The sequence below is a fragment of the Tenebrio molitor genome, chromosome 8 (assembly GCF_963966145.1).
Source record: "Tenebrio molitor chromosome 8, icTenMoli1.1, whole genome shotgun sequence".
NCBI lineage: Eukaryota > Metazoa > Arthropoda > Insecta > Coleoptera > Tenebrionidae > Tenebrio > Tenebrio molitor.
In genome coordinates this window covers 2,240,376-2,263,009 of record NC_091053.1, presented here as the reverse complement: position 1 = coordinate 2,263,009, position 22,634 = coordinate 2,240,376, and the positions used below count along the sequence as shown (strand labels likewise).

The 22,634-nt window shown below is 37.3% G+C and overlaps 1 protein-coding gene across 4 annotated transcripts in view; it reads right to left on the bottom strand.

Moving 5' to 3' along the window:
- LOC138136649 (GTPase-activating Rap/Ran-GAP domain-like protein 3) overlaps positions 1-22,042 on the bottom strand; it is a 119,042-nt gene extending 97,000 nt beyond the window's left edge. Inside the window, exons 1-3 of one of the 4 annotated variants that reach the window (XM_069055904.1) lie at positions 21,952-22,042; positions 13,677-13,766; positions 11,106-11,279 (exon numbers count right to left, since the gene is read on the bottom strand). In XM_069055904.1, the coding sequence (XP_068912005.1) occupies positions 11,106-11,278 (173 nt within the window). In that variant the 5' untranslated portion in view covers position 11,279; positions 13,677-13,766; positions 21,952-22,042. Of the gene's footprint in view, positions 1-2,690; positions 2,872-11,105; positions 11,280-13,676; positions 13,767-21,754; positions 21,770-21,951 lie in introns of those variants that run through there. The other 3 variants (XM_069055912.1, XM_069055905.1, XM_069055914.1) reach the window with 3 other exon arrangements.
- Between the last annotated feature and the right edge of the window lie 592 nt (positions 22,043-22,634).

Genomic DNA, 22,634 nt, shown 5'->3' with positions numbered 1-22,634 from the left:
ACTTCACGGTCCAAATGTATTGTGTGTTGCATAAATAATCACATTTATTTCGCTTTTAATACTTTGCGTGAGCGCAGCTGCAGGCACCTTACGTATTCAAAATTCCCATTAAAGTTTTACCATTTGGGAAGTGGGTCAAATTGAGACAACGACGTGATCAATCTTGCTCGCAGCGCAATTTTTCCGACAGATATCTAATTTTTTCGTGTCACGGTGAGTTATCATAACATGAGGTGGCAAAACAGCCAAAACAAGAATTTATTCGACAACAAATCGCTTCGACAAGCATCGAGAAGGGAAATTATCGAGTGTTTCAGCGTCCCAAAACATGTTATCACGGCACGTGCTCATCTACTTGTGCAATCCGGTTTAAGTTTAATTTCACCCTTGACAGTTGCACTTTCCCAGTAGCTGCATCACTAATCCAATAGGAAAGTTTTTCCTTTGAAATTAATATAGTGGAGAAGCACCAATGCAGTGACCGCATAACCCAATTAAAAGTTTATTAGGGTAATTTAGCCTTTTTGTGGGTTGTGAATTAAATTCCCCATTTACTGAAAATTGAAGTCGCTGGAATTGAAGGAAATTAAAACAAGCGCGGATAGAACTGGAAAAGGGAATAGGTTTTTGTCCAGATGGTTCTATTAAAAGTACAGTTGTCCTTTAATGAGACAAACGGTTCATTTGGAAATGAAATTAATTTCAGGTGAATAAATTACTTGAATTTGTGAAATTGAAAACCTTTTTAATCAAGATTAACACAATTTACACTTCCTCAGAAAATATTTCCTCCTCTGATCAGTAAAAATTAAAAACAAACACTGCGCCCTCGCCGGGTTGTCTGATCGAAAACAATTGCGCACCAACCCTTCCGCACAGTATTTTTTTATGATAATCAGTGATAAAATTAAAAGTCGGCTAAAAATAGCAAATTCAATACTACCTGTTAGCATGTTAAATTGCGCGTCACAGGCTGATTGGTTCGTTCTCCCTCTTTGGGAGGAGAGCCTAGGTCGACCTTATTTACAACGAAAATTAAAATTTTCCGCGTTTTACGCAAACATCCGTAATCCCTCCGTAATACGAACCAGACATCGCTCACTCAAGGAAATTTCAAACGAGGAATCTGAAGAGGAATTTTTGAAATAACACTTGAAAACACGAACTCCATTGACAACAGTCGCAAACGGCATAACTGTAATTAAGTCGGTTTGTAGATTAAAGGGTACAAACGCTTTCACCGAGAGGCAAAAGTCGATAGAAATGTTTTAGGGAAATAACATTGATTTGGAGAAGTCCTACATGAAAACGACCTAAATGTTTTTTGTAGATCGTTAAATTCTGAACAAATTTCATCATGTACAAAATTTCACTAGGACTAGTACTTTCTGTGATAGCGCCGCTGGAATATTCAGTCGCGCCGCGCGACTAGCGAATTACTATTCAAGCGTCGCCGCGGAGTTGAAGCTGTCTGCTGTTAAACCAACAGCTAGATCTTCAACTTCTAATACGTTGTTTTGTAGCGAATAAAACTGTCTTTAAAACGGTGGCAGAAAAATTTAGTTTGGTGTATAATTGGGCAAGTTATGCACGTTCAAAATGAATACTTGTCTGTCACCACTTGTGCGGAGTTTTTTCCAGCGAATTTTTTATTGTCACTCCAAATTCGAAAAATCTAGATGGAATCTATTAAGAATTGAATTTGTGATTAAGTGATATCTCAATAGTTACATTATCTCGGATATTTCCAATGTTACAAGCGCTCAAACCCAACCAAACTTTTTTTAATTTTTTTAACAATCTTGGTACAAAACTCTTTTTTTTAAATTACTACAGGACTATTTAATATTACAAAACTGTTACTGATGATGACCTTAAATCATTAAATTATATTGTAGATTTTATGATTCAATATTATCGCTTTAATTATTTTTTCTTGGTTTAGGTATCTTCGATACATCAATATTAACACTACCATCTGTATAATTTGACTCTAATTTATTTCCATCACTATCTACATATCATTTTAACCGGAATTCAATTCGTGATATGCCTCGTAACAATTTTTTGAATTTGCGATAACAATAAGCACGTGCTGAGGAAAAACAACACGGGAGTAATTTCAACAGGTGTGACAGACAAGATCAATTTTGATCGTCTGTAACTGGTACAATTATTGAGCAATTCGAATTCTTCTACTACCGTTTTAAAGACGATGTTATTCACTACAAATCCGTTTATAACAAATTGCAAATTTCGCAACGAGTTCATCAACAAGCGGCTTCAACCGTGCGGCAGTACTTGAATCGCATAATCGCTAGTCGCGTCGCGCGACTGTACTTTCTAACAACATTATCGTGAAAAGTATTAGTCCTACGGGAATTTTGCACAGGAGTAAATTTATTCAAAATTGAATAAGCTACAAAAAATATTGGAGTCATTTTCGCGTAGAACTGAGACAACTCTTTGTTTGGAATTTTTTAGATCAGACTGGAAATTGCAAGCTCCACTGATCACCGAGTGAGTGTTTTCTTTTTGGAACCATTTCGCAATCGAATTACGTTAAAATAAATAGCGAAACAGTCGTCGTCAGACCATTTTCGTAATAATCAGTGTAAGTGCAAATTGTCGCGTCTATTGTGAGTCGTGTTGATGGGTTGGAATGGAATAAGCGATGGGGCGCTAATTACCTAAGAGTGGCGTTACTCCAAGTCTCCAAACTTGCACTGCGAATGTCTAATTTACGGTGGGCCACTATCGCCATCCTTCTCCCAGTCCTCCCCCTATCCAGCATTCCTCCGCGGCCTCTCAGCGGGTATTTCATGCTCATCGCGAACACAACGGCCCCTCTAGGGGATGATTCGCGTCGCTTTACTTCCGGCACTGGGGGAGAATCGCGTCATCTTGCCGACTTATCGAACCTTTACTGATCTAGATCAATTAGTACCTTGTTGGTGTGGTGAAATTTAAAATTCGCGCATGTCCACTATTTACAAAGCTTCACTTTCAAAGCACAGATATACCATCAAAGCTTTCGGGCTTATTAATGATGTGCATGCGCGCCACTTGTCGGGAATAGGCCATGCACCCGGACACCGGGGGGATTTCAGGTCTTTGTTGGGTCGGAGAGACAATACAACACTCTTAATTGAATATTAAATATTGATTGGACGGTGGCGAGAATAAATCGGAGCACTTGAGAATTGAATAATCACGAAGATCTCACGCAAACTATCTAAACTGATTTGATTCTCGCACAAAATACAAGAAAAAAAAATAAACGAGGTCAGTCTTCTTGTGCTTCGCCCAGTTGCCGGCCTCGACTGCGTCTCGGCCTCCAATCTCTGGGATTACCACAAAAACACTCTACTCTTCATTATTTGCTTTGTGGAAAGTGTGTCGTGCCTGATCTAGATGTGCTCCAAATTAATTTTAATTATTTAACCGCGACAAGCTTTAATTAAGCCAAATTGCTTGATCACTTGACAGACTAATGCGGACCCTCCACGTGCGAATGCGAAATTCGGATTACACTGTCACCTCTCTCGATTACATTTTCTTTTTGCAATTTATCCACCTATTACATTATTAATGTGGAAAGTTTGAAAACTGTCAAAAGTATTCCTCGGGAGGTGTAATTTATGAGTGTTATGCATTTTTTAAATTTCATTCGAGCTTTCGATGTGGGAATAAGAGAATTATTTCAACTATCGATTCCGGAGTTGACATGAAATTATAATTTCTGTTTGGTCCTTTCCAGTAATGGAATTTCTTGCTGTGGCGCTTTTGTTTCCGACGAACAATGCCTCTTTGGGGGTGAAATTAAACTATATTATTTATTCATTGCGGAGACTTTTACATTTGAGTAATGAAAGTCTAAAGTGCTTCCATAATTGCCGTACTATTTTATTCACTCGGCTTAAAACATGCCATAACTAAAATACAAATTATTAGTCTTTCACACCGCCAGTTTTTAATAAAATGACATTTATTTTTTGAGCTACATTTTTTTCTAATTGCTTTTAGTCTTCTACGTTGTCAAACAACCTCGTAGGTAAAATTTCGGCAGATTTTAAAAATACACCCTGTATATAATATTTTATAATATATACAGAGTGTATTTTTAAAATGTGCCGAAATTTTACCTACGCGGTTGTAGGACAACGTAGAAAACTAAAAGCAATTAAAAAAAATTGTAGCTCAAAAAATAAATGTCATTTTAGTTTTTAGAATTTTTTAAATATTTTTTCCGAGTTCTACATGAAGCCAGTAGCTCGTGGTTAAAATATCTGTCCAACTTTCAACAACACCCTGTATACTATTTTGTGATACATTCTTGCAAGATTTCATATTTTCCGGCGATCTCACGTTACGCAAACTTGCCAACTCGGTTCATTTACTTGAGCAAACAAAAGGCGTCTACTTTTGGCGTTCCAAATCAGCAATTTCATCGAAGCTTCATTTCGCGATAATATCCGATCCCTTAAAGTTGTAACAACAGTTGCGCAACTCCATCCCGCCCCGAATTTCACGCTCATCTTTTATGCATTCGCCATGTTGCTTACCTATTTAGAGCATTAAGCAAGGCATTTCATCAATTTTCGATAACGGGACATCCTAAGGGAGGTCCTTCGCGAATCATAATCCGGACACGTACGCAATAAAAGCAACCAGGACCGGCCATTAGGAAATGCCAACGCTTACACATCCAGTTTCCCCCCAAAACTGACCAATACGAGAGACACGTGCGTAAATATTTTTTGTGGGTTGCGGTTTCTTGCAATTAAAATAGTTGGGCTTAATCCAGGGGAGGTGACACGAATTTGGGTCAGGATCGATCCGGCGGCGCAGCATCCTGAGTTTTTGGATCAAATGGACCTCGAGGGAAATTTTAGGGAGAGTCTAAATATCTGCAAAGGTGGGGCTAATAGTGATGAGTGGGCCGGGGGGAGAAGTAGGCCCAAATGAGAGATGACAGTTTCGAATTATGAGCAAGTTTCATTCGGAAGTAAAAGTTTCCACTTACAACAAGCGCAACCTTCAAACTTATTGTTCGGGGTTGATTGTTGAAGTTTACGTTTCTATAGGTGCTCCAGTTTCATTGTCGTTTTAAGCCGCACCAATGGGGTGGTTATTTACCTTGTGATTGCGCCTAGGTTAATTCCAGGGCCATTAAATATTATCATACTAAACATGGGTTAATAAGGAGAGAGTCAAAGATTTATGTGGGGATTCCATTTATTTTGCATCCGATGGCGGAACGGGCTTAATATTTACCTAGAGGGAGGATCGAGAATTTTAATATGGAAATGAGAAACGAGTCTTGTTGCGCGAACCACTTTTACACTTGTTCTAATTTACGCCGACAAGGGCAGGATACATTTTGCGAATTATTCAAACATAACAATTTAGAGAGTATTTAGACTAACAAAACAAATTTTCAGCTCCTCATTATGTTATCTTTGCTATTTAATAATGGAAACAGAAGACGAGACAATTCGCGACATTTTGCTAAACCTCACATTCTCGCAATAAAAGTTTTCAAAATAATAATACAATGAGTTTCAATTGATCGCAATCAGTTCTAGTTTTGGGATAATTTATTGCGGATTTTTTTCAATACAATTGACGATATCTCTGTTACTTTTTGAGCCAAATCAAATTTGAAAATGCATTGTATGGACTTAATGGAGACGAATCGATTGCAAAAAACTGCATAACTCTATCTCTAATACCAGATGAAAAAATAACATATATGCGTTTTGAAAATGGTCGAGGCGCCGGGACAATTTGACACAAAGGCCAATATCTTGCTTCCGTTTTGTAGATCAAGTCGTGATGGATTTATTGAAAACACTACGTTGCTCTATCTCACAAGCGTGCGTCGAGTCGCTGAAGAAATTCACAACGTTTTGCTAAACCCCAGATTCTCGCAATAAAAGTTTTCAAAATAATAAGAGTAAGAGAGTCACAACAAGAAACTTCCAAATTGCTTTTGTTATGAATGCAAAATTTGATTCGGGAGATTTTTACCGTTTCAACACGTCACAATCAATCCTAGTTTTGAAATAATTTTTTCCAAATTTTTTTCAATGCAATTGATGATATCTCCGTTACTGTTTGAGCTAGATCAAATTCAAAATTACATTGTATAGACCTGAAGATGATGAGTCGATTGCAAAAAACTGCATGACTCTATCTCTAATAGTAGATGAGGAAACAACATATATACATTTTGGAAATGGTGGAGGCGCCGGGATAGTTTCACGGAAAGGACGATATCTCGCTTACAGTTTGAGCTGAATCGGATCTAAAAACTGTGTTTTGTAGATCAAACCGTGACGCAATTATTGAAAGAAACTACGTTGCTCTATCTCATAAGCGTGAGTCGAGTCCCTGAATCAATTCGCAACATTTTGCTAAACCCCACATTCTCGCAATAAAAGTTTTCAAAATAATAAGAGTAAGAGAGTGACAACAAGAAACTACCAAATTGCTTTTGCTTTGAATTGCAAAATTTGATTCGAGAGATTTCACTGTTTCAACACGTCACAATCAATCCTAGTTTTGAAATAATTTTTTCAATTTTTTTTCAATACAATTGATGATAGCTCCGTTACTGTTTGAGCTAGATCAAATTCAAAATTGCATTATATAGACCTGAAGATGATGAGTCGATTGCACAAAACTGCATGACTCTGTCTCCAATACCAGATGAAAAAACAACATTTATATGTTTTGAAAATGGTGGAGGCGCCAGGATAGTTTTACCCAAAGAACGATATCTCGCCTCCGGTTTGAGCAGAATCAAATCTAAAAACTGTGTTTTGTAGATCAAATCGTGACGGATTTATTGAAAAAAACTACGTTCCTCTATCTCATAAGCGTGAGTTGAGTCACTGAAACAATTCGCAACATTTTGCTAAACCCCACATTTTCGCAATAAAAGTTTTCAAAATAATAAGAGTAAGAAGAGTGACAACAAGAACCATCCAAATTGATTTTGCTATGAATTGCAACATTTGATTCGAGAGATTTTATCGTTTCAACTCGTCACAATCAATAGTTTTAAAATAATTTTTTCCAAATTTTTTCCATACAATTGATGATATCTCCGTCACTGTTTGAGCTAGATCAAATTCAAAATTGCATTGTATAGGCCTGATGATGATGAGTCGATTGCAAAAAACTGCATGACTCTATCTCTAATACTGGATGAGAAAGCAACATATATATTTTTTGAAAATGGTGGAGGCGCCGGGATAGTTTCTTGAAAAAGGCGATATATCTCGCGTCCGGTTTGAGCTGAATCAATCTAAAAACTGTGTTTTGTAGATCAAATCGTGGCGGATTTATTGAATAAAACTACGTTGCTCTATCTCACAAGCGTGAGTTGAGTCGCTGAAACAATTCGCAACATTTTGCTAAACCCCATATTCTCGCAATTAAAGTTTTCAAAATAATAAGAGTAAGAGAGTGACAACAAGAAACTTCCAAATTGCTTTTGCTATGAATGCAAAATTTGATTCGAGAGATTATATCGTTTCAACTCGTCACAATCAATCCTAGTTTTTAAATAAATTTTTCCAAATTTCTTCAATACAATATTTGAGTTAAATCAGACCTAAAAACTGTGTTTTGTAGATCAAATCGAGACGGATTTATTGAAAAAAACTACTTTGCTCTATCTCATAAGCGTGAGTCGAGTCGCTGAATCAATTCGCAACATTTTGCTAAACCCCAGATTCTCGCAATAAAAGTTTTCAAAAAAATAAGAGTAAGAGAGTGACAACAAGAAACTTCCACTTGCTTTTGCTATGAATGCAAAACTTGATTCGAGAGATTATATCGTTTCAACTCGTCACAATCAATCCTAGTTTTAAATAAATTTTTCCAAATTTCTTCAATACAATTGATGATATCTCCGTCACTGTTTCAGCTAGATCAAATTCAAAATTGCATTGTATAGGCCTGATGATGATGGGTCGATTGCAAAAAACTACATAACTCTATCTCTAATACTAGATGAGAAAACAACATATATATTTTTTGAAAATGGTGGAGGCGCCGGGATAGTTTCAAGGAAAAGACGATATCACGCTTACGGTTTAAGCTGAATCGGATCTAAAAACTGTGTTTTGTAGATCAAACCGTGACGCAATTATTGAAAGAAACTACGTTGCTCTATCTCATAAGCGTGAGTCGAGTCCCTGAATCAATTTGCAACATTTTGCTAAACCCCATATTCTCGCAATAAAAGTTTTCAAAATAATAAGAGGTAGAGAGTGACAACAAGAAACTTCCAAATTGCTTTTGCTATGAATGCAAAATTTGATTCGAGAGATTTTACCATTTCAACACGTCACAATCAATCCTAGTTTTGAAATAATTTTTTCCAAATTTTTTTCAATACAATTGTTGATATCTCCGTTACTGTTTGAGCTAGATCAAATTCAAGATTGCATTGTATAGACCAGATGATGATGAGTTGATTGAAAAAAACTGCATGACTCTATCTCTAATACTAGATGAGAAAACAACATATATACATTTTGGAAATGGTGGAGGCGCCGGGATAGTTTCTTGAAAAAGGTGATATCTCGCGTTCGGTTTGAGCGGAATCAAATCCAAAAACTGTGTTTTGTAGATCAAATCGTGACGGATTTATTGAAAGAAACTACGTTGCCCTATCTCATAAGCGTGAGTCGAGTCCCTGAATCAATTCGCAACATTTTGCTAAACCCCAGATTCTCGCAATAAAAGTTTCCAAAATAATAAGAGTAAGAGAGTGACAACAAGAAACTTCCAAATTGCTTTTGCTATGAATTGCAACATTTGATTCGAGAGATTTTACCGTTTCAACACGTCACAATGAATCCTAGTTTTGCAATATTTTTTTCCAAATTTTTTCAATACCATTGATGATACCTCCGTTACTGTTTGAGCTAGATCAAATTTGAAAATGTATTGTATAAACTTAATACCGGAGACAAATCAATTGCAAAAAACTGCCTTACTGTATCTCTAATATCAGATGAGAAAACAACATATATACATTTTGGAAATGGTGGAGGCGCCGGGATAGTTTCACACAAAGGACGATATCTCGCTTACGGTTTGAGCTAAATCAGATCTAAAAACTGCGTTTTGTAAAGCAAATAGTGACGGATTTATTAAAAGAAACTGCGTTGCTCTATCTCTAGTATTAGATGAACCAAGAAATTATATATATTTCAAAATGTTGGAAGCGTCGGTATATCTTCACATGTAAAGAGGATATCTCTCTTATCATTCGAGTTTGATCAAATTGAAAGATTGAGTTTTATATATTTAAGGGAGAGGAAGCGACTGCAAAAAAGTGCATGACAGTGTATATGGCAATAAACGAGGGAGCAAGATACATGCGTGTTAAAAATGGTGGAGGCGCCGGGATAGCTTCATACAACGGTTGATATCTCGCTCACCGTTTGAGCTAGAGCAGATTTAAAACTTGCGTTTTGTAGACTTAACAGCGATGAATCAAGTGTAAAAAACTACATGACGCTATCTCTAGTTTTAAACGAAAAAATAGCATATACTCGTTTGTACTAAAAGTGGTGAAAGTGCCGGGATATTTTGTTACTTCAAATTGCAATGTCTTTGTAATCGTCTGATTTATATCAAATATGAAAATGTGTGTAATACAAGCATATACTTATTTAGAATTGAATATAATGAAAATAATTAATTCAAGAAATTTTTTACACTTTTGTAATATTTTCTCTATTTATTATTCTTCCGTCTTAGAATGATTTAGCAATAGTTTACATAGATGTTCATCGTATAAATAAAATATCAGTTCTTTCAAATGTCAAATTAGATTCAGCTTTAGCACAACACTGACAGCGATACAGCACATTTCATCGCATGGAAGAGAAAACAATGTTGGCAAAGACTAACCCACCTTTAGTACTTTCACAACAGAACCTGAATCGCAAAACTATATTTTCCCTTTTACGAGAAATTCAAAGGTTGATATACAGTCCTGTTATCCTTTCTAACTCCACATCCATTTCGTCCTACTTTTCAGCATAATTTTTCGAGCGTTCTGTAATATCATTTCTCATAATAACAAACCGTGAATTTTACCGCAACCAGCTGCAGTGTAATTCGTCATTGTTGCATATTTGTGCACAATGCCACGAATTCGTTACAGGGATTTTGAATGATTGGCTATAGGTGCATTGCAGCATGTACATTTTTTCAGCTACGGTATCACAGCTTGTATTTAAAAAAAAATCCCGGCGCATCCACCACTTCTGTAACTAGTTTTTTTTTTGTAAACTATTAACGACAGAGAAATGCAGTTTTCTCTGTTACATTCGTCATAATAAATGCTATCAAAGGTGGTATTCAAATTTTATCTAACTGGTCAGGCAGCAAAGATATTGAAACATTTAATTGAAACATTTCCCGGCGCATCCACCATTTTACAAAAATACATTCATTGGATTTCTTGAGGCGAAAAGTCCTATTCCTATTTTATTACTGCTCGCCTCTCGATTTTATTTATTCACATAAAGGGATAACTGACCGGTTAATACATGAGAGACATTCTTTTCGTCGAATTGGACCGTATTTATTATGCCATCAAGACCCTTCGCTCTCATGAATTTTTTGAAACATGCGGAAGAAATTTCACACAAAAAGGTTAACCCAATTCCCGATTGAATTTAATTTTAGTGGTGATTAGTTTCAGAGCTCTGAAATAATTTTGAGATGCCAACACGCAGCGCCATTGGATACCTCTGCATAATTTATGCCATCAAAGCTTGTTGTACACCAATTGCATTCTCCGGAAATGTCCTAAAAACAAAACCGCTACAATGGCTCATGTAATTAATTACACAAACTCCGACATCTATTGAGTCGAATGATTAGACAGCCAGATTTGGTTTAAATGAAGGAAATTGTTTGATAAAGCGCCTGTCAATGATTTTTTATGGATCGCCAACAGAGAAAATATGCGAAGGCTCTTGAAACTTTTGTTTGGGCGCAAATAATAAATTCAAAGCGTCGTCTTTTATATTTCCTTTTATTTAAGACTTAAAAAGTTGAGCGCTCACCCCGAGACGGTGTTGAGAAGATCCGGCCAGGCCAACGTGAGTAATGAATCCCTGACGAACAATTCCCACGAGGTGAGATGCGACTCGCTGAAGACCCGTTCCGACCGCTGTAAACGCGGCCTTCCGGCTCTTGTTTTACCTTCCGTCATTACCGAAATTCTAGGGATGTCCATCCTGAAAAACAAACAAACCGGATCAGACACGCAACATTAACTGTTGCTCTTGGAAACATAAATGTTGTATCTTGGGGGAATCCCACGAACAACTAGAGAGGAGGGGGGGTTTTTCTTCCCGAGAGCTCCGTTTATCTTGCAATTCTAGGTCGAATCGATACGGACAACGAGCGATAATTCAAACAGACCGCGTGCACTTCCGCCGGCACCAACACCAACTTCGATTGTGGATAATTGATTTGAACGAATCGAGAGCGTTTCATTTCGGAGACGGAGAGATGAAGACCTCTCCGGATGATTATTTTACGTTGTCGGTTCGTTTTAAAGCGGGAGCACAATTAATTTTAGACACGCCGAACAAAACAAACGTCGGGGGAACAACTCAAGCGTCACTTTAAGGCGTTCTGGATTTAGGGTATTGGCTGTGAAATTGCTTGAATTGGGTCTAATTGAGATGAAGCGTTCGCAAATTGTGTGAAAGTGGTGGAAAAAAATTAGACAAACAAAGGGAATGGCTAAATGTTCTCAATTAGTCTCGCGTTCATTAGCAATACATTTATTTGTTCTATATACAGGGTGGTTTTGAAATGCGTGCACAAATTTTAACCACGAGCTACTGGCTTCATGTAAAACTCGGAAAAAATATTTAAAAAATTCTGTCAAAAAATAAAATGACATTTATTTTTTGAGCTACATTTTTTTTAAATTGCTCTTGGTTTTCTACGTTGTCCTAAAACGTCGTAGGTAAAATTTCGGCACATTTTAAAAATACACCCTGTATATCATGTTTTATAACATGTACGGCAATGCGAAGTAATCTATAGGAAATATGCTTTAAAACGAGGAAACCGCATTGGTGTACGTTTTATAAAATGTTATATACAGGGTGTAATTTTAAAATGTGCCGAAATTTTACCCACGAGGTTGTAGGACAACGTAGAAAACTAAAAGCAAAAAATTGTAGCTCAAAAAATAAATGACATTTTATTTTTTGACATAGAATTTTGTAGATATTTTCTCCGAGTTCTACACGAAGCCAGTAGCTCGTGGTTAAAATTTGTGCGCGCATTTCAAAAACACCCTGTATATTATATAAAAGAAGGAAAATCTTTACACACATACAGGGTATTTCGCGAGTGATAATGAGCCCGACGGAATTGAGAATGCAACCCACAATACATTTGCAAAGCAAGCCTGGATCCATCTTTGCTTTGTATTGTGGGTTGCTTGACACACAAGTTTCTAATTCCCAAAACAATTTTTTATTTGTGTTATTTGCGTTTATTTCATTCGGCGAAATCCCATGCGTTCTTTATGGAGGTTAATTTCGCATTTCAAGGTTCTTCGTACGTTTGGTTACCTAATTACAAACCGCTTTCAAAATTTTTCTAGAAGCCAATTTACTTGACTGTATTTTTTATTATCTTGCCACACCCACCACAAGTATTTATTATTAACGCGAACTACTAAAAATTCCGCATTACTATGTACATATCAGTCATTTATGGCGTCATAAAAATTCGCTTCAAAAATATACAGTCCACATAAAACTTTATACGAAAGGAATTTTATTTCGAAACTTCGGCCGCTTATGCTAACACAATCCTCGTCGCATGTTTTCTTTCGATGTACCTTGCACCTATGTATATTTGTTAGAAAAATATTAAACCAGTGATAACAGAATTGGCGAGGAAATTCCAAATTTACTCCAGGAGTAAATGTTTGTGCAGTCGGAGGTGCGATCGATCGGGTGGAAGAAACAATAATGGAGAAGTTTTAATCTGATTTGAAAATACGCAAAATGGAATGACACAAATAATATTGGAACAGTTCTTACACTACTTACAATAACATCTAAATTTTATTATTGTTTCCTGTGCGTTCTAATAAAATTACTGATTCTAAAATTATTAAAAAAATATACGACTGATACAAATCGGTTCCTTTGACTTTGTTACACATTTTCACTGAAGAAAACAGTCAAGTAATTGTTAAAAAATTTCAACGCCTACTAGGATCCCACATTCATTTATAGACACTGTAGTTTAGGCGAGAGCGACGTTCAAAGCGCGCCGCGTGACTTTCAAATTCCTCGGTTCACACCGACTTCGTGCCAATTGATTTGGTGATTCTTAAAATACAAGAAAACTTACCATCTATTACTGATTCTAAAAGTACAAAAAAAAATATACGACTGATACAAATCGGTTCCTTTGACTTTGTTATACATTTTCACTGAAGAAAATAGTCAAATAATTATTTAAAAAATTTCAACGCCTACTAGGATCCCACATCAATTATATACACAATTCCAATTCCCCGTGACTTCCAAATTCCTCGATTCACACCGACTTCGTGGCAATTGATTTGGTGATTCTTAAAATACTAGAAAACTTACCATCTCAGATTTGGGCACCAGTTCTCACCTAGCTCTCGCCCGAGCTAGCTTCAAAACAGCCGACTTTGTAAGAAATGAAGAAACGCAAATCTGAAACAACATAAAAATTGTGAAGACCAAACAAACCAGAGAGAACTTCGCGCGCTATTTCGCAAATTTTATGAACGTCAGCGCCCTGTTTCACTTCTCTCACGATTATTCGCTCCCGTTTTTCATAAATTTTCCATCTGGCGGAATTCGCGCTTGGTTAATTCATTTGTGTGGAGCCTACCGGCGAAGTTTCCAACTAATTCCATTTGTACCAAAGTGCTGATTGTTGTCGGAATTTAACCATCACCTCTCGCAAAGGTCAAACATCCAAGTCGGACGTAAAACTTTCATTTCTCTTTTAAGGACCGGCAAATGAATCGTAAATGTTTGGATTCCTTTAGCAACTGCCGCAACTGATTTTACTCTTTCGAGTGAGACCTACTCAATTTAAATTTCAACAAGTCGTAGTCACACAATGTAGAGTTTTAAAATGGTGGATGCGCCGGAATATCGATTACGTAATTTGTTTAATCAAAAAAGCGCCGCTTTCAAGTTTTTAAGTGTCGAGAGAATTGTTTGAGAAGCTAATTTGTGTGAGCCATCTTTAAAACGCGCTCATTAAAATTAATTTCGTTTTTAGCGCTATTTTATGCGTGGACTTGAAACTACATAATATATTTTCTTGGAGGCACCAAATAATTTACAACAAATTGTGTGACGCTCAAGAAATGGTAATTTATCAAATTGGAATTTGTAGCTATAAAATAGAAATTGACAAAAAAAACATAAACTTCAGGTTTTCCGTCAAGCTATATATTATAAAAAAACTGTCTATAAAAGAATGTAGGATCGCAGATGGCTCTGGAATTTGAATTTGCCACCTAGCTGAAATGCATGAAATACTAATCGCAAACTGTCAAATATTCACAAGCTGTCATCACAAAGTCAACTTAACCTCATTTCGGCTTTCGAGTCCTGTTTTGTTGTTTCTTGCGTTCCTGGTCTGTTTGTTCTTAAAGAGAAAGCTGTTTCCAAAGCTAGATAATTTCCGATAATTTCCGATAAATCGTTAAAAGTGTTGATGCATTTTATTATTTTATTTTTATTTCATTTTCTTTGCAAAGCACCTTCTTTGTCAAGGTCCCCAACCAGTAAAACTAATTTGTTCTGAGGGTTGCATATCATAGATCATACTAACGCTATTTGATTTCTGTCGGCAAACTTTCAACGCCTACTAGGACCCCACATTAATTTCTAGCCGCTCTGTATTTCTCGTTCCAATTTTTTTCCCCTTTTTATTTTATGCATGGACTTGAAACTACATAATATAAAATAGGAATTGACAAAAAAAACACAAACTTCAAGTTTTTCGCCAAGCTACATATTATAATATAGACTGTCTATAAAAGAATGTAAGATCGCAGATAGCTCTGGAATTTGAATTTACCACCTTGTTTAAATTCATGAAATACTAATCGAAAACTGTCAAATATTCACGAACTGTCATCACAAAGTCAACTTAACCTCATTTCTGCTTTCGAAGTCCTATTTTGTTGTTTCTTGCGTGCTTGGTCTGTTTATCCTTAAAGAGAAAGCTTTTTCCCAACCTAGATAATTTCCAGTAATTTCAGATAAATTGTTAAGACTGTTGATGCATTTCATTATTTTATTTTTATTTCACTTTCTCCCCAACCAGTAAAACTAAATTGTTCTGAGGGTTGCATATCAAAGATCATACTAATGTAACACTATTTAATTTCTGTCGGCAAACTTTCAACGCCAACTAGGACCCCACATTAATTTCTAGCCGTTCTGTACTTCTCGTTTCCAGTTTTTTTTCCCTTTCATTCGCAATTACGTCTAGACATATGACGTGATGACCTACACCTGGCAAGACCCTGCAAACCGTTCCAAACTCCTTGTTCTAATACGCAATTAACTTAATCCGCATTAAGGATTAGTTCAGATGCGCCAGGACTCCAGCAGCAATGATTGTTATTGTGGCACTTTGAAACTGTATTACCTAGTTATACAAGAGTAGAAGATGCTTGCAGATAAAGACGGAATAGACAATAATAGGAATTCATAGGAGAACTGAATTATAACTTTCCCCGAGATAGATTGCGTTTTGTGCGAGTTTTTCAACAGCCGAGCGAATGTTGTTGACTAAGCAATTATGGTGGATATTAATTTCGCTCATTCCTCGAAATCCTTGTAATTAATTATCCCAGTCGAGGACTGTCTAACCGAGCACAACACATCTGAAGTATACGTTCCATTTTCGGGTCCAAAGGGATCATCTCACCATGAAGAGATTAAACGCGATATTAAAAATGTCTCCTTCAGAGAGAGACTGAATCTTGAGTGAATTTTACTCTGCAGAAAACGAACGCACTGTAATCGCAAGATTGATTGGTGGAATCTGGTCCGGACAACAACACAGTCCTGTTTAGATTTTCCCTAAAAAAATAAATGCTGCTGGAACGAGCAAGAAATTTGTTAGGAAAATTATTTCGAATAAAGAGAGATTTCCGGTCGGTGCTTTTGTTTGGTATCGCTTGTTTGCAAACATCGTGAGTTGTTTTGATAAAAATTAAATCTTCCCCGGGATGTCCGGAATATTTATGGAGACGCTATCACAACATTTCAAAGGGTTGCAAAAAATAGACGAGGCACCAGGTTGGCTCGTAACTTCAGGAAACGTCGCTGTTTTTCGGATAAAAAATGTCATTGGAGAAGTTTCCATTAGGGGATCTGGAAGCATTTTGTGAGTCCTTAATTCGGGACTGTCCAGACAGGGGTAATGTCGCGTTCGCGATTGTTGTCCTGTTCAGGACAGTTTCACTTTTGCTTTAAATCACCATTAGAGGTGACTCCGGGTAAATAATAATTTTCGTTGGCTCGCGGGGTCGTTTGCGTATTTGTTTGGGGTGGAAGGTTTACAGAAATGTAGATTAGACTTTTCCACAATTTATCCGAACAAATATATTGATTTTTAAGACCTGGATTTTCGACAGCACCGAACATGTTCCATCAAATCAGTGGAATTTGGATTAAAGTGGTTTCACACGAGCTGCTAGCTCCTGGCACTAATTTGGAACAACACAGTTTCCATGATTTCTATTTTCCTTTGATATTAACACCCCGAGGGCGAGAATAATTCCAGTCAATCATTATTTTTTACCGGGAGGAAGTTAATGGAGAATTTCAAAATCAAAAATAAATCAAAAAACGATAAAAAAAGGATTTTAACAACCGGTATGAGACTGATGGTAAGATAAATCGAGCAAATGAAGGGATAGGGTTGAATTGGCGTCCATTTTGACTAGTTTTTTCGAACCGCGTAAAACGAAAATTTTCCGCGCAGTGCGAAAACACCCCACAAATTTTATTATAAGACTGATGATGAAATAAATCGAGCAAATAAAGCGATATGGTTGAGTTGGCGTCCATTTTGACTAGTTTCTTCGAACCGCGTAAAACGAAAATTTTCCGCGCAGTGCGAAAACACTCCAAAATTTAAAAAAAAAAAACTGATGACAAGATTAATCGAGTAAATGGAGCGATATGGTTGAGTTGGCGGTCATTTTGCCCAGTTTTTTTGATCCGCGTAACCGAAAATTTCCCGCGTAGTGCGAAAACCGCGCACAAATTTTATTAAAATTAAACGCGGATTACCTCTTCCCGCATCTTCAAGCCCAAACTTTCCTTTCGCGATGAAAACAAATTTGAAAGTTAGCGAGTGCAGCGGACTCTAACTAGATAATTGGGAAATAAACTTCAAAACAATATCAAAGGGAGTTTACGTAATGAGTTTGGTGAGATTTATTGTAAAATTTTGTCGGACAAGGCAAATCGATCGACTTTACAATCGAAGTTAGTCGAAAACTTTTTCAACAATGCTTTTGTTTTACGACTCATAATGGCCGCTCTGGCGAGGTTTAAGTTTCGGCAGTGTTGAAACAACATTTTAAAAGTGTTTTTCTTAACTTCTCCCTTGCCATCGATTCTTTATGAATCAAAGAAGAGAAAATATTTTTCGGGGGAAATTAGGGTTTCATTGTTCGACCATCGACCCATGAAAATTAACAGAGAGGTGGAATTCATCGATTCTAGGAGAAAGAGATCGCGAAAATGAAGTTGAAGTCTTTGGGGCGAAAGAAATTGAGATCCCTTGTATTTTCTTATGGAGGTTTGTTGCGCAATCAAGGTCGTTCGGATAGTTGTATGTCTGGTTGCCTAATATATTGCTTTCCTAACGCGGATTACAACGACAACGTTTTCTAATTTAAAGGAATGTTGAAAAAGGACAAATCATTTTATTCTATCCTTGAATATCCTTGAAACGTTCGTATTAGTTAACCCCATTGGTTGATTTCAAACCGTATTCAAGCAACCAACCGAATGACCTTGAATAGAAGAGCGAGCCTCCATAAGAAACCACATGTGATTCTGGACTAGAACCCCCACAGCTCTCCCACTCATAGACTTGTTGTTTTGTCACGAGTTTTGTCCAGAAAACTGTACATTTAAATTATTTTCGTTGTGCAAAATTCCACTCAATGCAATTTGCAAAAATGCACAATCAAGTGAAGGGATCTGGCACTAATGGAAAATCAATAAATACAAAACAATTCCAAAGCGCCACCCTCCTGTTGTAAATTTTTTAAATTTTATTTAATTGCAAAAGTTCGCGTGCAAGCACTGTGTGGTGAATATTTTTGAATAAATCGTCCAACAAGGATTATGTTTTGCAGGGCACAATTAATAGAGACAACCCGAAGAGACTTTGTCTAGTTTTGGAATCGATTATTTTTGAAGACCACTCTCGAGATTCCTTTGCAGATAAGCCGCCAAACACTCCCACAAGTGCCTCGCGTGCTCCTTTGTATATCCAGATTGCTTGAATGTTTTAGCAATCCACGCACAAGCCACAAAGTTGCTTTAACATCGGCGTAATAAATTTGAGTAATGTGCAAGATTTACATAATTTTTTTGACCACATTAAATTCCTCAACGATACATAAATTCATCAACGTGATCGCTGTTGACGATAATTCATAGAGGGTGATTGTTACCAAACAAAACATAATCACTAATTTATATTCACGTTCATAATGCAACCAGACCGATACGTTTTTCAAATTTAATTAATTCCCATTTTGCCTCTGAATCGATATTCATTAGTTGGAATTGTTCAAATGAAATATTCGAAATTTTTAGGGACTCACAATGTTGCGCTAGTTGCCGGATTAATGTGTAATCCGCTTTGGAGTTGGGAACTCCACAAGTTGGGAGGTAATTGGTTTTGGAGGAGCAGGTGACATGCAAACTCCCTAAATCTGCAGGAAATTTACGCAAGAATTTTTAAACTTGTTTTTGCATGAAAATGTATCCTCCAGGACTGTCGCACAGTTAGTGAGAGGTCCTGGAAAGAGAATACCGAAAGCTTCTTTTCATAACCAGAAACTACACCTTGACAAAAATAGCTTGGCACATGAAATACGCAGAATCACACTTCTTCGCCAATTTCTCATTGTTTCGTGCGAAAATAATTTGCTTTCCGCAGTGATAACAATCAAGACTGGAACAAACTCTGCCCCAGTCTAGTTTCTTTCAAAATTAATTCAATACGAGGCTTTGATAATTTAATTTGCGCCAACTCCTTGTCCTTGTTATTTTTAGATTTAATTTTCATCAGTTTGGCTGCTGCTTACGTTACGTTCATTTCCTCCACTTTGTACTCCACAGCCCGAAATTAAATCATTACTCGTTTACGAGAAAATTGGAAAATCGTAATGTACGACTAATTGAGTCCTGATGGTGTGTATAACACGGCCGAAACTATTTCAATAAACTTAACTGGGACGGGGAGGTTCGTTTGTGACGACGTTATAGAGCTTCTAGTTTTTCGAATCAATAATTCATTTAGTCCTGGCAACTTGATTAATTCATCAAACAAAATTTCTTAATTGGAACTTTGCTAACTGCGCTCTCCGCTCTCGCCTCACATGATTTGTCAAATATTTTTTTTTTGCATTTCATTGACTCTCGTGTAAAATATTTCGCAGTGCGAAAAAGAATCTGATATCTGGTGAACAATTAAAGTTGTCGGAAACTCATTTTGAGCTGTCAGTATTTTCCGTCTGGTGCATTTTTAAAAGACTTTTATATCAGTGCGGACCCCAAGCGCGCGTTGTCCTTTTAATAAAATATCATCGTCCTTTTTCTAAAAAATCCAAATTGTAATTTGTCCGAGTCCTGGCACGTTCTCTATCGAGGCGATAAGGATAAGCACCGTGTCATCACCCAAATCGCTACTTTTATCCCGCCAATAAGTGTAGACAATTTTTGAAATGTCCTGAAATATTACCTCCACTCAGAATTTCGAATTTGATTTCAAGTCGCATTACAATTTTTTTTGACCCGGATTCGAGTTTAGATTGTGGCGTTCCTCACGGATCTGTCCTTGGACCTCTTCTATTGCCAGTAGTACGTGTTGGGAATGAGTATTTAAACAAATTGGTGCAGTTAACTGCCAAATATGATTGTTTGAACTCACTACCTTCAAAATGACATTTCGCGACCGCATAGTAGTGCGCGAAATTGATTTTCGCGCACTAGTGCGAATGCTTTTTGGATGATTGTGAGCATTCCGAAAATAATTTAACTTGATAATAATATCGTATTCGGCACACTCGCGCAAATGAAGCACTCGCTCCTTCGTCGCTCGTGCCCATGCGCGAAAAATGTCTTCTCGCACTCATTTCATAAATAACTATTACGTAATTTAATTTAGATTGTTAACAAAAATAAACATTTCCCGCTTGACTTGGCCAGAACAAATAAATTTGGAGCCAGCGCAAACAAGAACACAATGAAGGTTTGTTATTAATTTCGTTTGTTTTGAATTTTTTCTGCACGGTTGTGGTGAACAAGTTAAATCAGGTTTATTGTTTGCAAAGTATTATTTTTTATTCGGGCTGATATCTGACCCATTAAGCTTCAATGGCAAGCTGAAAACCGGTTAAACGCCGCAGAAGCTTTCTCAAAACAATCGTTGAAGCTTTTAAAAGCACCAATTTTATTGTCACGTTTCGGCATGAAAACGTGTCGCAACTAGCTGACCTCGCATGCAGAAACAACAAAACGGTCTCAAAGAAAACGCTTGACTGCTTGATTGAATCGAAACTTGCCAACTAGATTCGTCCCTTTTCTCGAACATGTTGAAACACGAGGCCTGCACATTTATGAGTCCCGCGGGTTTTGCATGGAAATTTATTTGAGGTGTTTGCACAATAGGAACCCTCAAGTTGCAGCGCTGGAAGATCAATGTGGAGTTGTTGCGAAGCCGTTAAAAGTAGTAATTGGCGACGGCATTTTGTGCAAGAAAATTGCGTTCGAATTGGACATGCCACAAAAAAGAAAAATTTGTTTGTGTTGGTTTTTTTTTTGGTCAATGGCGGTTGGGGTAAAATGTTAATAATCAGAGTCCTGAATGTCCTGCTGTATTTTGTATGGTGGGGTGCATGCGTGACAACTTTAATGGACCAATGGAGAAGGGATGCATTGACATCGGCCAAATTGAATTTCATCAGCTCCATTGGAGGAAGTAATTAGGGATTAATAATCGAATGGTATTTTACATTAAAAATAAATAACGTGAATTACTGCAAATGATGGAACAAGTGAGATTAAAATTAAATCAAAGAAAAAATCTAACATTTTGTGATTTGTTGAACCAGACGCCCAGATTTTCCAGTTCCTGCTATTTGACAATTACCGTGCGAGTTTTATTCCTTTTCCAGGACCTTTCTAGATCCTTGCCAGCAGTGCGTAATATCGTCCTGTTGTGCAAATTGGACGCCAATTATTTTTTCCTGGCAAAGAAACCTCAAGAACACCTTGAAGAAGATTTTTTTGGATTTGGATTTATTCACCCTTCGGGTGTTAAATATAGATTCTTGATAAACTCATTAAAACTAAGAAGATGATTTGAACGGCTTCCTCGGCCTTGAAACAGTATTTTTCCGCCAAGTGTCACTTACTGCTCCTCAAAACTAGTAGAATCAGAACGAGCGCTTTTTCATTTGCTCCCTTTTGGCCTCATGAGCGTTAATTCGGTCTTTAATTTTCCCACTTCTGATGCATGGAAAAGCGAACTCCCCCCGAGAGAAGTTTTCCCATCACGAACGACAGGAAAAGTCAATTTAAAAAAATCGCGGTGGCGATCGTGAACACTCACCCTGCTGGTAAGAACACTTATGCACCCTGCGTGACGTCACATAACGGCACCCGCGGAGGACTGAAAGCGGGATAACCTGTAGCTCCGTCGGTGGCGTCGCGGCGGCAATGTGCGTCGATACGCATCTGTCCGACTTGAACAGAAGGGTAGGACACAATGCCCCCGATGATAGAATTGTGGCAGACCGCGAACCTATTCTGGGTAAGGAGCACACGTTGGGGGTGAATCGGACAAGTGTCACGGTCAAGTGTTTGACACTTCCTTGACAACAAATTGTCGTATTTATCGACCGCGAACAGAGTTTGGGAAGATGTCGAGGAAACGGTGAAAAAGAAAAGAGGAAAACAATAAATGATGAATCTCATGTAATTCGTGTATTATTGTAAAGTTTCTGGATTGGTATCAATGTAATGTTTTCGGATCAATTTAGAGGTGGCGCGGCTTCATTTTGTGCTCTGCGCCGGACCACAGCTACTGAGCGGCGGAGCCTCCCCGACTGCGAGACCCCAAGCAACGATTAACGAATGAAAAATCACATATTTAACAATTCTCTTTGGACTCACTCGACACATCAGTCCTTCATCCATTTGTCACATACTTTGATCCTTCGAATCCTTGCTCTTGCACCCAAACGCATTAACTCCTTCCTACAGGTATTAATTTCGTCGCGGGAGGAATTGTAA